The sequence below is a fragment of the Clinocottus analis genome, unplaced genomic scaffold (genome assembly GCF_023055335.1).
Source record: "Clinocottus analis isolate CAN_PGR_092001 unplaced genomic scaffold, fCliAna1.0.p SCAF_95, whole genome shotgun sequence".
NCBI lineage: Eukaryota > Metazoa > Chordata > Actinopteri > Perciformes > Cottidae > Clinocottus > Clinocottus analis.
Window position 1 is genome coordinate 5,781 of NW_027176257.1, and position 15,116 is coordinate 20,896.

The following is a 15,116-nucleotide window of genomic DNA, read 5'->3' on the forward strand; positions in this document are numbered from 1 at the left end:
TCCTGTTTCATGAATATGAGGGAACACGTGTTGTAACACGTACCATAAAATTTACAAGCTGCTACCACCTTTTGGTGTGAATCTCTGCTAGCTCCCCGCTGTAGCCAGCTAGCGGTGCTGCTAGCTCTCCGCTGAAGCCGGCTAGCGGTGCTGCTAGCTCTCCGCTGTAGCCAGCTAGCGCTGCTGCTGCTAGCTTCCTGCTATTGCCCACGTCCCTGCCGCCCGAGTCGGTTGTCGAGGAGCTAGCGTGGTGCTACCGAGGAGCTAGCAGCAGCGCTAGCTGGCTACAGCGGGGAGCTAGCAGGGACACCCACCAAAAGGTGGTAGCAGCTTGTAACCCGACTTTCACAGTACTGTTTGTCTTGTTGTCCTTGAATTGTAATGAGAAAGAATATCCCCAAATATAAAGATGCTAAACAACTATTTTCTCTAACACTCTACCCACCGTCACACATATATATATATAAATATATATATGTTAAATATATATATATAGATTTTTTTATTACTGAAAGAAAGGCAGACTTCACACAACGAGTTTATGTTTAAAACGCAAGGTTTTGTTTTCTTCAGCTCAAGTAAATTATGGCTCAGATGCAGTTCCAGGCAAACGAGAGCTGACCGGACCAACGCGGACGGCTGAGGCGTCGCGACCGACCGCGAACACACAAACGTTGTTGCGCCGGCGGGTCTCGACCGACATCCGGTGTCCTGACGCTAAACGTCGATGGAGAGAAGTAGCTATACTCTAGCTAAATGCTTGACATCGGACTGTAACTGCTGGTGTCAGCTCGGACGTGGATTTTAAAAAGCTATAGCTCTTGATTACACATTTACAAGGTGAGAAATCAACAAAAAAAATCTCACAGGAGGTGCTATACTGTGTGTGTTTCGTACAACCCCGTCACTCAGATCTCTCGTCCTCGGCGAGCTGGCGTCCAACACAGGCACAGTCTCTTTGACATCAAAAAACGGCACTGGCACTAGATCTCATTTGGCACCACTCAAATCCCTCTCTGTCCAATCACACTGTCTCGGTCGCGTGGCAAAAATGTGGCTTAGAGGACGTGAATAACTTCCTACTCGTACTTTACACGCAACGTATGGCAGGAGCAAATTAGCAGAAGTCTAGACACATTGATTTCCCCACAATCGTTCACCTTCTTGCACAAAACCGTGTTGGAATCACGTCACAACCTCGGGTCGGGTGGCACCGATTGGACGACTTGCAGGGGCGGAAAAACCCCAACATAACCAATTTAAACTGTAACCAAACTGTAACCAAATCGCAGATATATTTCCACAACAACTGAAGGCTCACCCGACAAGATTAGCATCCCGTCACGTCTGGCTCAAGCCCCAAAAAAGGTGAACTGAAGTCATCTCACTTTTCCATCTCTTCAAACAGACGCTAACCCCTCAGAAGTGCTACGAATTCCACGTGTCTTCGTTGTCGTTGCAGCACCCTTCACGGTGGCTGACTTTTACATTCAATCAAATACGGGGAAAAGGGGAAAGACAACGCCTCCATCGTCGCAGTTAGGTAGTTGAGAGAATGTTTCACGTGGAGCTTGAGTAGGATGCACGGCGCTCACGTTGCAGACGTAACACATGTCTTGATATATAGAACACAATCAATACCGACAACAACTACAACACGGAAGTGAAAGAAAAAAGTATAAAGATCGTTGCATGAACACGGAGTGAAGAGTGTATTGCTCAAGAAAAGATGTTTAAGATGCACCTGTCCTTTTGGGTGCACTTCAATATGTGTGTGTTTGTACATGTTTGAGGGAATACTTTGCGTGACAAAAGTAAAAGATAGCAGCGAAGGTTGTACAGATTGATGTCGAGCTCTACTTAAAGTTTGGCACTCGGCTTTTCATTAAGCCAGTAGAATATCAGTCACGGTCGACTTACCCTGTTGTCAAGAATTACAAACACAGAAAAAAGCACGGACGCACAGAATAATCACAGTCGAGGAGAGGAGCCGACGAGGGGAGAGGACGGGTGAGACGAGGAGACGGACACTTAGATAAGGTTCACGGAGGAGGTAAATAAGAGAAAGCAAAATAAGGGGTGAGAGAGAGAGGAAATAGAGGGAGAAATTGAGTATAACAAAAGAGAAGAGAAAGGGTGAATGGATAACACAGATAAGACAAGGTAGTTATCGCCCTCCTCTCCCTCTCAACAAGAAGGTATTCATCACACACAACAAAGGTGCCTCGGGGAGGGTGTCACAGTTCTGCGGGGGTGTAAACAGTTTGTTAAGGAGAAAAGGACAGCAGGGGTAAGCCATTTGTTTCAGGGAAAAGATACAAGAACATTGTTCTGTGTTAAAGGCTTCCGAGAGCAGCAGGCATACAGTACTACAAAGTTCCTGAGCCCTCAGTAAGCGTTAAGAATACAAACTACTGCTCCGCTTCAACAGATCCGAAGCCCTTTACTTTCAATAGCAAAGGAGTCCTCTTCAGTTGCGCCGCTTTAAAATGTCTTATTCCGCTTCAAATGTATTGGTTATTAAAATAACCCAGTGGTGGTTGTAGTCATTCACATACTGAGAGGGATGGAAGGACATAACAGGAAGCACACCATTGCTTCTGTTTCCCTTTTGACCGACCCCGTAGGGTTTGTTTGGCTTTTCTGGTTTGTTTGTTTGTGCAGAACTCGAGGAAAGGGCCACGACGCAACCGTGTTTCCTGCCGGGGCAGATTGAGATCAAGATCATCCGCTTGGACTCAGCCTTTTGCAGGGTGCAGGGCACTCTTATGACTTTTAAATACCTTGTTGAAAACTTCAGACCTCGCTCTCCACGCTGGAGAAATGGGCCGAGCCCCTCCGCGAGCAAAGGCTCTTGGCTTTGAGGGGCAAGTGAGGGGACTGAGGAAACCTCTGGGGTTGGGGCACAGAGCGCAACCTCTGGTACTGTAGTTTAGCGCTCGCCGACGCCATGGAGGTGGGCTGGGGCGCCCCCGGAGTGGACGAGACCACGGAGGGGGAGGACACCGAGGAGGAGGAGGTAGGCGGAGGAACGTGGATGGGGTGAGATGAAGACGGGGGAGCCGGGAGCGCCGGTAGCGGGGCCGGCAGGTTCGATACGAGGCTCGGGGGCGGGGACGATTGCCGTCCTCGATCTCTGTCCGCTCTTTGTGTTCGCTGCTGGAGGCTGAGGTTTGACTGGCTGCCGGATTTGGGCAGATTCTGCTGAGAGCGCTCGGGTTTGGAGGACGAAGAGGAGTCGTGTTTGGACTTCAGGGGACCGCCGAAGCCCTGGTGGTACAGCTCCTCCTGGCTCCGAGAGGTCACGCGGGCCCACCTGGAGGATCGGGAGTGCGGGTGGCGTCGGGGGGAGTGGCAGGAGGCGCAAGCCGCGCGCCCTCTCGACTTGTCCTTCGATTTGCGCTTGCTCTTCTTCTCGTCCTGCATGTGGAGCTTGTCGACGGACCAGTATCGCCGAGGAGGCGGCGGCGTGAGCGGCGCCGGGGGCCAGCGTGATCCCGATCCCCACACTCTATCTCCTCCATCCCCTCCACCACCACCACCACCGTCACCACCACCTCCAATGGAGCCCCATCCACTTTCCGCTGTCCCCAACCGGTCTCCCCGCTCCAAGAAGAGGTCATCTCGACTGTTGATGCTACCGGTTTTCTCCCTGGAGGGGTAGGTACTGAAAAACCAACCACCCCCGCCGATGCCTCCTACCGCCCTGCCTTCGTGATCCTCCCAGTACTTCTCGAACTTTCCGAACTCTCCCGAAGAACCGTCGTCGTCGGAATATATCCCGACGACCTTATCGCGTTCCCGCTCCTCGTCCGACATTGTCCTTCCTCTGCCGCGTCTTTTGCGACGGTCCGCTTTCCTCCTCTCCAGCTCGGAGTCTTCCTCCTCGCCCTCCGCCCCGGACTCCCACTCGTGGAAGGACAGCCCCTCCTTGGAGTGCATCTCGGTTCGTCCGTCCCGTCCCAGCAATGGCCGCCTCTCCACCTCCACTCCCACGGCGTCCCGGTCCGAACTTTTACTCTTCCTCCTTTTGGAGGAGACAGGCAACAAGGGCAGAAAGGCAGATGGGATGGTGTCGGCGGACGCGTTGACCCCTCCCCAGAACTTGACGGACGTCGAAGGCTTACCGCTGGAGCTCGGAAAGGGCTTGCTGTTCCTTCTCCTGTTTTGTCTTTCCTTCCCTCTGCCTTCTTCCCCGTCGGCCCTCTCTTTCTCGTCTCTCGCCTTCCTCTCCTCTTCGCCGGGGACGTTCCATCCATAGCTCCGGATGGAGCTTTCACTCTTTTTCCGGTAGGACTCTCGCCTCAGGGCCGGGTACGACGGGTAATCTGTTGTCCCTGATTTGAGTTCCTCCCTTTTTTCGGCATCTCCGCCCACCTGCTCTGACCTCTTCTGCTCCCTCTTCCTGCCCTTGTCCTCTTTCTTCCTCTTCTTCGCTTTGCGCCGTTTGCGTTCCCTTTCTCTTTCCCTCTCCTCCCTCTTCTTCTTCTTCCTGCCCTTCTTCCTCCTCTTCCTCTCACGTTCCCTCTCTTTGTGATGCCTCTTGTCCTCTCTACCCACTCCTCCCTCGGCCCGACTCGTTGCTCCCACCCTCCCTCGCTCTCTGTCTCCCCATGAGGCCCACCACTCCTGTAACTGGGCGAGCTGGCTGCCGGTTCGCTCTCGGCCGTGATCCCGCTGAGGGCGCGGCTTCCGCGGCGGTATCGGCGGAGGCGGCGGGCTGCACGGCAGCGAGCGCGACGACATGCGACGGGAACGGATCTTCCTCCGCGTGCCCAGGAGGAGGCTGGACTCCTCCGTGAGCAGATCCGAGTCGTTGTCGACGTCGATCGTGAAATCCCGGTCGCCCGCTCGATACCGGAAGCTCAACGAGGAGTTGTAGGAGCTGTCGCTGGAGCAAGAAGACGGGGAATTCGACCTGGACAAGGAGACGGAGGATGAAGAGGAAGATGATGACGATGTGGACGAAGAGGAAGAGGACGAGGCACTGGAGCCGGAGGTGTAGACGCGGCATGGAGAAGTGGGAGTGGTGGGAGTGTGGGTAGGTGAAGAGAGTGGGACAGGCAGAGTCGGAGGAGGACGTCGCCCTCTCCTTCCACCTCCGTCGCTTGCGCCATACCTCCCACCTCCTCTTCTACCCAGAGGGAGAATATTCTCATACAAGGGACCTGTTGAGCTTTTCCTGGTCGCCTGAGATAGGCTTCCTCGTCGCCAGAAAGGAGGCCTTCGTGGGGAAGATTTGAGCAGTGGAGGTGGCTTTGGGATTGGGTGCCCTTGGCTTTGTTGGGGGCCTTGTTGGAGGCCTTGTGGGAGGCCCTGTTGAAGGCCTTGTTGGGGGCCTTTAGAAAGCAGCCGTGGCATCCCTGTGGCTTTGGGCCCTCTAGGATTAGCTTTGGGAGTCTGCTGGAGTCCTGCTACCTGTTGTTCAGAGTTAGCTCCAAGCCCCTCTGGATCTATCGGACCATAGTAGCGCTTATACTCATCCAGCCCTGTGTCAGCTCCCGCCCCTGGGCCGCCTGCAACTCCGCCTTGCAGGCTCCAGTGCTGTCCAAGATTCAGCTGATACTGCGGGGCCTGAAGCTCAGTAATCCCTCCCGCTATCCCCCCGACGCCCACTCCTCCGCTGCTGCCTCCGCTCGAGGCCTTCTCCGGCTTGGCCCGGTTCCAGCGATCGACCACAGCGAGCCTGCGGTCGTGGCGGGGCAAGAAGGTGGAGCAGGGCATGGGGCCTTCCAGCAAGGGGCTGTTGGAGGGCCCGAGAGCCATCGCCGAGTGTCCCGTCGTTGGCGGCGACCCGGGTAACATGGTGGTGTAGGTCGGCCCCTGTTGCTGCTGTTGGTGGTGCTTCTGATGCTGCTGCTGCTGAACCATGGCGATGGCGGTGGTGTTGTTTATCGTGGCCGTGACGAGGTGTTGTTGGGCCGCGGTGGACATGGCGGTCATGGCGTGGTACTGGGGCAAAGAGCCTCCACCCGGCGCCGTCTCGTCCTCAAACTGGCAGCAGCTGTACATCCCCTGGGTGGAGAGACAAAAAAAAGAAGGGAGATTGTAATTGGACCAGCAGGCTGCCGAGTGCGATAAGGTGGAGATAAGGTGTGCATATGTGAGAGATAGAGACTCAGAAAGAGGGAGCCGACATCTCTAATTGGGAAAAGGGAAACAGCCATTTTGATCTGATTCCTATATGAAAGGTATCTTCAGGAAACTGCTGGTGTAATTGTTCCAGCCTTTACCCGTTTCATCAAAACATATCCAGATCTTCAGACGCGCTTGAACATTTATTTTTCTCGATTTTTAATTCCTGCACAAACAGAAATTGCTATGATTCCTGCAAAGAAAAAACACCAATCACCACATTTTATTTCTGACTATCTTTCAGTTACACGACAGCCCCAAAGACACCCGATTTACCGACTCGGTTCGTTTGAAAGACTTGTTTGAAGTTTTGTTGAGTGACACCTCACAGAGGATCCATTTAAACCTGTGACACTGTGCCGCATTAATAGGGGATTTACATTTGTCTGGCTAAAACACGATGCATTATTATTTATGCTCCATTCACCCTACTTTCTTTAATCTTTATTCAGCGCATTGCATAACCGCCGACTTTGTACATTTGTCGGCTTAACATCTTTCGCAAAAAACATTCTCCACTTTTGGAAAGAGGAAAATATATTTATTCTGTCTGTCAGCATGCTGGGAAATCACTCTGGGTAGTTTCATTCAACCTCTGTTTTCTCTCTCGTTGTCACAGCATCTCCTCCAAAGACAGACAACATGGAGGGCTGACCATTAACTATTAATCAGAGTTTTTGGAGAAACTTTGGACTGAGTTTACCAAGATGTCAGTTTCCACACTACGAAACCGAGCAAAGCTGTCAGTAAATAAAATAAATAAAAAATATCACTTCGCTGGAAAAGGGATTGGATGTTTTTATCTGGAGAGGAGTCAAAACAAAACAAAAAATAAAAAACATTGTCATTTTGAAAAAAAAACCTGTTGTGTTGATATATATATATTTGGTGTAAATATATATATATATATATATATATATATATATTTGGTGTAAATATATATATATATATATATATATATATATATATATTTATATATATATATATATATATATATATATATACACATTTCTATAGTATATATATATATATATATATATATATATATATATATATATATATATATATATATATATATATATACACGGTAATGTGTTTCGGTCATGAAAGAAACAAATCAAGATCCTCCTCAAACCTTCATATCGCAGAAGTAATTCATAACTCCACATAGCATTGTAATGAAAATGTAATTTGCACGTGTCTTGGTATTGTTATATTTTTTACGCATCTTGAAATTGTTCGTGAACTGTGAGAACCAGTCGGTCTTTTTTTTCTCTCAGCTGCAACATTTAATAACGTCTCGTATGAATAAAACATGACATGAAATATCCAGAGTGTAAATGAAGGAGCTCCTCATGATATCTTTTTTTAAATGTTCAACCCCAAGCAGAATCAATCAATTACACAAAGATGTCAGACGATACGATCCTCCCTCCGCTGCGCGCCGTCTCCCTTTACCTCCTGTGTGGTCGCAGCTCGCTGCAGATAGGACTCAATTAGCGCTCCTGTGGAGCGTCATGTAAATCACACAGACTCTATTATTCCTCATACCATGGTAAGAAGATGATTTATGATATCACCCCCCCACCGCCGATATCGGTCACATCTTAATGAGGAATGTGTGGGGGCCGGGGTGTAAATCTCTGTTCCAGCACCCGGGACACAGATCTGATGGAGGGTCTGTAATAACGGCCCTTCCGGACGCATGAATCAGCAAGTCCCAGCGGCAGAAGCGCTATCTGGGTTTCCAGAGCCCCCGGCGAGGCGCAGCGCTCTGTGAAATTGAAACTCACTGATTGGGTTAAAGCGAGCGGCGGAGGAGAAGGGCCGGCTCGGGCACAGAGCTAGGGAGATACCCGCCAACTGGTCTCGGGGTTTGGCCTTTTTTTTTTTTTTTTTGCATTGGATTGATGGGGTTTATTCACGGGAGGAGGAAATGCTGCGGACGTGGTCATGTTTGCTCATGCGATGCGCTCCGGATGCACGGAGAGGTGGAATTGCACTCCGGAGGGAGAGACCGCCGGGAAATATCCAAGACTGAGCGGGAACGTAATAGATTCCCAACGACATGGTGGACATGAATTATCAATAAAACAGTGGCGAGTGGGCGGTAAATAACTTCCATACGCAGGACCTGGAGGTCACAAAGGCTCCTGCGGGGTTTAGGAGGTTCTCACGCTGCAGCTTCATGTCGACTTCTAGACTAAATAAAAATATCACAGTGTAGGAATACATAAGAGTTACGATTAAGCATTGAATATTAAAGCCTGGCCAATGCTTAATGTGCATGTATGATACGGATATAGATGTGTAAATAACATGACTTTGTGATGCTCACAGGATTTCTGAGCTCAGTTTTTTTTTTCCGTTTGCAATTGTTATTGTATTTCTTTTTATATTTTCTCATAATGTTTTTTCTTTTACTGGCGGAAATGGGCTTCTACACCTGCCTGACGGTGCTCTAAAGTGCTATAAATGTGCAATCCATATATTGTGATTGAATTCGCTTGGATGCGAGTTGTGTGTTGTGTTGTTTTGAGTGTGTATCTTGCGTGTCTTCCTCACCCTGCTGAGCGCCAGGAGGAAGTCCATCCCACCGGATCGCTTCACGCAGTGCCGTAATTTCCAGTACACCAGATGCTCCCAGGCGAATACCAGTAGGCTGAGGCCCATGGCCACCAGCAGCATGTAAAACACGCCCGCCATGTTGTCTATGTCCAGCTTACTGCTCATCACCTGGAGGAAGGAAGGAGGAAGGAAGGAAAGGGAAACATTATAGGAGGTGAGAGCAGAGAGAAGCGATGAGTGAAAGGAAAGCGTGGAAGAAGCGAGGAGGAGGAGGAAGAGGAGGAAGAGGAGGGGGGGTAAGTACATGTATCACTAACGAGGGTTAATTTGTCTCGCAGGCAGCAGATAAAACGTTAATTACAACCAGCGGTACGACAGAAAACCTCTCGCTCACACGTCTGAGATGTTTTACGGCTTCTGCTCTCAGAGACCAAAACACGTGAGTCAGCGAACAGGAAGTGGGTTCAAGACTATTTAATTCACGCCGCTTCTATATTCATGGCTTTCGCCTGCAGCCGGAAACGCATTCACGTTTCAGTTAACGGTCGTTATCGATATCGTGTAACACCGAATAACCGCACACGTACACACACACACACACACACACACACACACACACACACACACACACACACACACACACAACTGAGATGAGTTTTGTTTGCCGTGTGAATTTAATCCAAATTAACGGCAGGAAAACGAGCACCAAATGCAAATAAAATGTTGAATATGTATGTTTTTTTGGGGGTATTTTGCGCCCCCGGTGCGTAAAGGCCTTTACCGATCAGCTGACCATGAAGAAGGTTAGACTTTAGATTATTTTGAGGCTGACGGATGAAAGCAGAAGGAAAGAGTGTGAGGCGTCGTCTACCTCGATCTTATCGTTGTGGCAGATCCCCGACAGCCAGAGACGCTCCAACATATCAATCTCATCTGCGGGAGACAAGATGGAGGGAGGAGAAAGGAGGTCAGAATTAGGAGAAGCTGCAGGAAAACAAGAAAAAACAACAAGATGAGGGAACATAAAACGCAGCTTTTGAGTCCCGTAGGAAAGAGAGAGAGAGAGAGATGATTTAAGAGGAGAGAAAAGACATCGGGGGGAGAAGGAGTTAGAAAAGAAGATTAAAGAGAAACATTTTTAAAGGGGATTACTGGCCCTTTGTTACGAGAGCAAGGTGTTTGATCCCCCGAGGGAGGAGGAAGGAGCAAAGGAAGGAGGGAAGGAGGGAAGGAGGAGAGGGACAGATGATGAAATGCAGCATGAGGGGAGAGAAATGAGGAGAGTCGAAGCTTATTGAATGATGTTTAAAAATAGAGGAAAACAAGAGTAACGGGTGAGATGAGACAACATGGAGACTAATATACTGAGTGGAAATAAGGGCGTCGCTAATAAATCATAACATCACGAGTAATGTTGCAGATATTGACAAATTATACAGCACAGAATTATAATTACACATGAGAGGCTAGAAGCCGTTAGCAGGAGAGAAGTCCTGAGATTGAAAAAGAGAAAGTCTGGAAGAGAGAGAGAGAGAGAGAGAGAGAGAGAGAGAGAGAGAGAGAGAGAGAGAGAGAGAGAGAGAGAGAGAGAGAGAGAGCCCTTTGAAGCCGGGCGGGAAGTGAACCGGCATCTGAGGCGAGCTCGCCGAGGGCCGGGACGCAAGCACTGCACTTCCTGCTGAAAAACTGACAGAAACACCCACACACACGCACACGCACACACACACACACACACACACACACACACACACACACACACACACAGTGATTCACTGCAGCGTAATGGGACCCTGAGCGCCGGCCATCGACGCTTCAATCCAAAAGAATGACGCAGCGGGAAGAAGAAGAAGAAGAAGAAGAAGAAGAAGGATCAAATGAGCACTAGCGGAGGACTTTCTATACAAGCAGACACACACACACACACACACACACACACTGAAGATGTCCCAGTCAAAGGAAGTTCCCGTTCCCGACGCTCGCAGTTAATCAACCTCGGGGTTAATTAACGGCTGGAAACCTCCGTAAAGCTCCGGCGCGCAGACGAGACCCGACGCCGCGCCGCGTTGACAGAAACGTCCGATCCGCTCAAACAAAACATGAGTCTCACTCTCTCATGGACACACACACACACACACACACACACACACACACACACACACACACACACACACACACACACACACACACACACACACACTCGTGCTGGAACTCAAACGTTTCTTGACAGCTGAATTAAACCCGGCCGCCTCTCAACCCCGCTGAGCCCGGCGGGAGGGGCCGACACACATGCTGCCAGAATCTGATCATCCAGTTTCCACCAGCGTGTAGCTGACGACACACATGTAGGACGGGCCCCTGGGCCGAATGTTGAGGCCATGGGCCCCTGGGCCGATTGTTGAGGCCATGGGCCCCTGGGCCGATTGTTGAGGCCATGGGCCCCTGGGCCGCTTGTTGAGGCCATGGGCCCCTGGGCCGATTGTTGAGGCCATGGGCCCCTGGGCCGCTTGTTGAGGCCATGGGCCCCTGGGCCGCTTGTTGAGGCCATGGGCCCCTGGGCCGCTTGTTGAGGCCATGGGCCCCTGGGCCGCTTGTTGAGGCCATGGGCCCCTGGGCCGCTTGTTGAGGCCATGGGCCCCTGGGCCGCTTGTTGAGGCCATGGGCCCCTGGGCCGCTTGTTGAGGCCATGGGCCCCTGGGCCGCTTGTTGAGGCCATGGGCCCCTGGGCCGATTGTTGAGGCCATGGGCCCCTGGGCCGCTTGTTGAGGCCATGGGCCCCTGGGCCGCTTGTTGAGGCCATGGGCCCCTGGGTCGATTGTTGAGGCAATGGGCCCCTGGGCCGCTTGTTGAGGCCATGGGCCCCTGGGCCGATTGTTGAGGCCATGGGCCCCTGGGCCGATTGTTGAGGCAATGGGCCCCTGGGCCGATTGTTGAGGCCATGGGCCCCTGGGCCGATTGTTGAGGCCATGGGCCCCTGGGCCGAATGTTGAGGCCATGGGCCCCTGGGCCGAATGTTGAGGCCATGGGCCCCTGGGCCGAATGTTGAGGCCATGGGCCCCTGGGCCGATTTTTAAGGCCATGGGCCCCTGGGCCGATTGTTGAGGCAATGGGCCCCTGGGCCGATTTTTACGGCAATGGGCCCCTGGGCCGATTTTTAAGGCAACGGGCCCCTAGGTCAATTTTTAAGGCAATGGGCCCCTGGGCCGATTTTGAAGGCAATGGGCCCCTGGGTCAATTTTTAAGGCAACGGGCCCCTGGGTCAATTTTTAAGGCAACGGGCCCCTGGGTCAATTTTTAAGGCAACGGGCCCCTAGGTCAATTTTGAAGGCAATGGGCCCCTGGGCCAATTTTTTAAGGCAATGGGCCCCTGGGTCAATTTTTCAGGCAACGGGCCCCTGGGCCGATTTTTAAGGCAACGGGCCCCTAGGTCAATTTTGAAGGCAATGGGCCCCTGGGCCAATTTTTTAAGGCAATGGGCCCCTGGGTCAATTTTTCAGGCAACGGGCCCCTGGGCCGATTTTTAAGGCAACGGGCCCCTGGGTCAATTTTGAAGGCAATGGGCCCCTGGGCCAAGTCAAGCAACAGGACCCACCTCCTCTTCTATAGGTGCAAGTTTTGTGGCTCTTTTTTGTAGTGTTTTTTTGCATTATTTTGTACGTCTTCTTTTGTGGTTTTGTGTCTCTTTGTGCAGTTTTTTTGGATATCTTTGTGGTTCTTCTTTGTGTTTATCTTTCTATTTCTTTCTGTCCGTGAAGTTTGAAATCAACATAGATTAATTCATCACGTACCTGCCGGTCACGTCTGCAGTTATTTCAACAAAAAAAAACACATTATTTTTCTGCACCTCACTAAACACTTTTCTTGTTTTCCTTTGAAGATGGATGTTTATTTTTAGAAGACGGTTTGCCAGAGTTGCACAATTTCCATTGGAAAACGCTAAAAAAATGAGTTTTTTCCCCAGAAGATTTACAAGCTTTTGTCTGTGGAGACGTTGTGCGATAACAACTTAATCATAATCAACTTTCTGCCAGTATCGACCAAATTTCCCCTTTTCCGTCGCTGCAACACACGAGCTTTCTGCCTCTTTCTGCCGGGAGATTTGTGCTTTATTTTGTTGTTTTTTTCTCGTATCCTTTTGTGTCTCTTTGTGCTGTTTTTTTGTTGTCGCATGTCTTCGTGTCTATTTGCGGTGACGTTGTGTCTCTGTGTCATCATCTTGTCTCTTCTCTGTCGTTGCGTGTCTCTTTGTAGTCGCTCTAGTCGCTTTTGTTGTTTCTCTTTGTCGTACATTTTTTGTCTGCGTTTTATTGGCGGCAATCTGTGTGTCTTTGTATTCTCCCCCTTCTTTTTGTGTGTCTTTGTGTTATTTAATGTCTCATTGCGGTCATAGTTTGTGCAGAATACGAAACCCACTAAACGCCTGAATAGAAATGTAAAAATAATGACATCATCTGCGTAACAAAAAAAAGAAAAGCACACAAACGGTGCCGCACTTGCAAGCAGGGACGTCATCTGCATTTCAGCTTTTTAATATCAATTCCAAATATTCTGTATTAAAGAAAAAAGAGTTATGATTGGAAGTTTCTATTGTGTTCCCAAAAAATGTTTCCTGCATATTAGAAGCGAGCTCGTTAAACAAATACTTTGCTCCGGTGCTGAACGATGAAAAGATCATATTTAGATTGAATCACATTTCATCCTGAGCTGCAGAGACACTCTGCCAGCGAAGCAGGAACAACTTCCTCAAGGAGAGAAGAGAAGAGAGAGAGAAGAAGAGAGGGAAGAGAGAAGAGAGAAGAGAAGAGAGAGAGAGAAGAGAGAGAGAGAGAGAGAGAGAGAGAGAGAGAGAGAGAGAAGAGAGAAGAGAAGAGAAGAGAAGAGAGAGAGAAGAGAAGAGAGAGAGGGAAGAGAGAAGAGAGAAGAGAGAGAGAAGAGAGAGAAGAGAAGAGAGAAGAGAGAGAGAAGAGAAGAGGAAGAGAGAGAGAAGAGAGAGAGAGAAGAGAGAAGAGAGAGAAGAGAGAAGAGAGAAGAGAAGAGAGAGAGAGAAGAGAGAGAGAAGAAGAGAGAAGAGAGAAGAGAGAGAGAAGAGAAGAGAAGAGAAGAGAAGAGAGAAGAGAGGGAAGAGAGAAGAGAGAGAGAAGAGAAGAGAGAAGAGAAGAGAAGAGAGAGAAGAGAAGAGAGAGAGAAGAAGAGAGAAGAGAGAAGAGAAGAGAAGAGAAGAGAAGAGAAGAGAAGAGAGAAGAGAGGGAAGAGAGAAGAGAGAAGAGAGAGAGAAGAGAGAGAGAAGAGAAGAGAGAAGAGAAGAGAGAAGAGAGAAGAGAAGAGAAGAGAGAGAAGAGAAGAGAGAAGAGAGAGAGAAGAGAAGAGAGGGAGAAGAGAAGAGAAGAGAGAAGAGAGAGAGAAGAGAAGAGAGAAGAGAAGAGAAGAGAGAAGAGAGAGAGAGAGAGAGAAGAGAAGAGAAGAGAAGAGAGAAGAGAAGAGAGGAAGAGAGAAGAGAAGAGAGAAGAGAGAGAAGAGAGAAGAGAGAAGAGAGAGAAGAGAGAGAGAAGAGAGAGAGAGAGAGAAGAGAGAAGAGAGAGGAAGAGAGGAAGAGAGAGAGAGAGAAGAGAAGAGAGGAAGAGAGAGAGAGAGAGAGAGAGAGAGCGAGAGAGAGAGAGAGAAGAGAGAGAGAGAGAGAGAGTGAGAAGAGAGAGAGAGAGAGAGAGAGAGAGAGAAAGAGAGAGAGAAGAGAGGGAAGAGAGAGAGAGAGAGAGAGAGAGAGAGAGAAAGAGAGAGAGAAGAGAGGGAAGAGAGAGACAGAGAGAGACAGAGAGAGAGAGAGAGAGACAGAGAGAGAGAGAGAGAGAGAGAAGAGAGAGAGAGAGACAGAGAGAGAAGAGAGAGAGAGAGAGAGAGAGAGAGAGAGAGAGAGAGAGAGAGAGAGAGAGAGAGAGAGAGAAGAGAGAGAGAGAGAGTGACAGCAGTAAATTAAACGTCGTGTCTTTGAACGTTTTGTTTGTCGCTGAAACAAATTGCTTTGTGAAAAGTGAAAGTGTTTCAGTAAAAGCTCAACATGTGGAGGATCAGACGCCCAGCCTCCAGGACGGAGGAACAATTAATTTCAAGGAGATGGATTCATAGAAATATCAATCCATGAAGGGCACTTCTGCACGGCGCCTTTGTGCCGACCGCAGAACAATTTCACCTTTTACAAGCGTCTTCAGTCGTGTTCCTTCGCTCCGCCCGCGAGGGAACTTCATTCAAATGAGGCAGCGGACGTTATTACTGCTTTAAAAGCTCCATCTGTATTTACAAAAAGATGCAAAGTCAGCGTGAAATAACAGCGCGTCGAGAAGGGATGTTCCAATCATAGAGTTTATGGATTAGTTCTTGTTGTTTAGATGTTGATCCCACATGATCCGTGTTGTCGACAGCGC

At 49.6% G+C, this 15,116-nt stretch overlaps 1 protein-coding gene across 1 annotated transcript in view; it reads right to left on the reverse strand.

The window, feature by feature from the left end:
• Positions 1-263: 263 nt before the first annotated feature.
• LOC137781877 (uncharacterized) overlaps positions 264-15,116 on the reverse strand; it is a 45,951-nt gene continuing 31,098 nt past the window's right edge. Inside the window, exons 10-12 of the mRNA XM_068570873.1 lie at positions 9,575-9,636; positions 8,701-8,871; positions 264-6,015 (exon numbers count right to left, since the gene is read on the reverse strand). Of these exons, the coding sequence (XP_068426974.1) occupies positions 2,797-6,015; positions 8,701-8,871; positions 9,575-9,636 (3,452 nt within the window). The 3' untranslated portion in view covers positions 264-2,796. The remainder of the gene's footprint in view (positions 6,016-8,700; positions 8,872-9,574; positions 9,637-15,116) is intronic.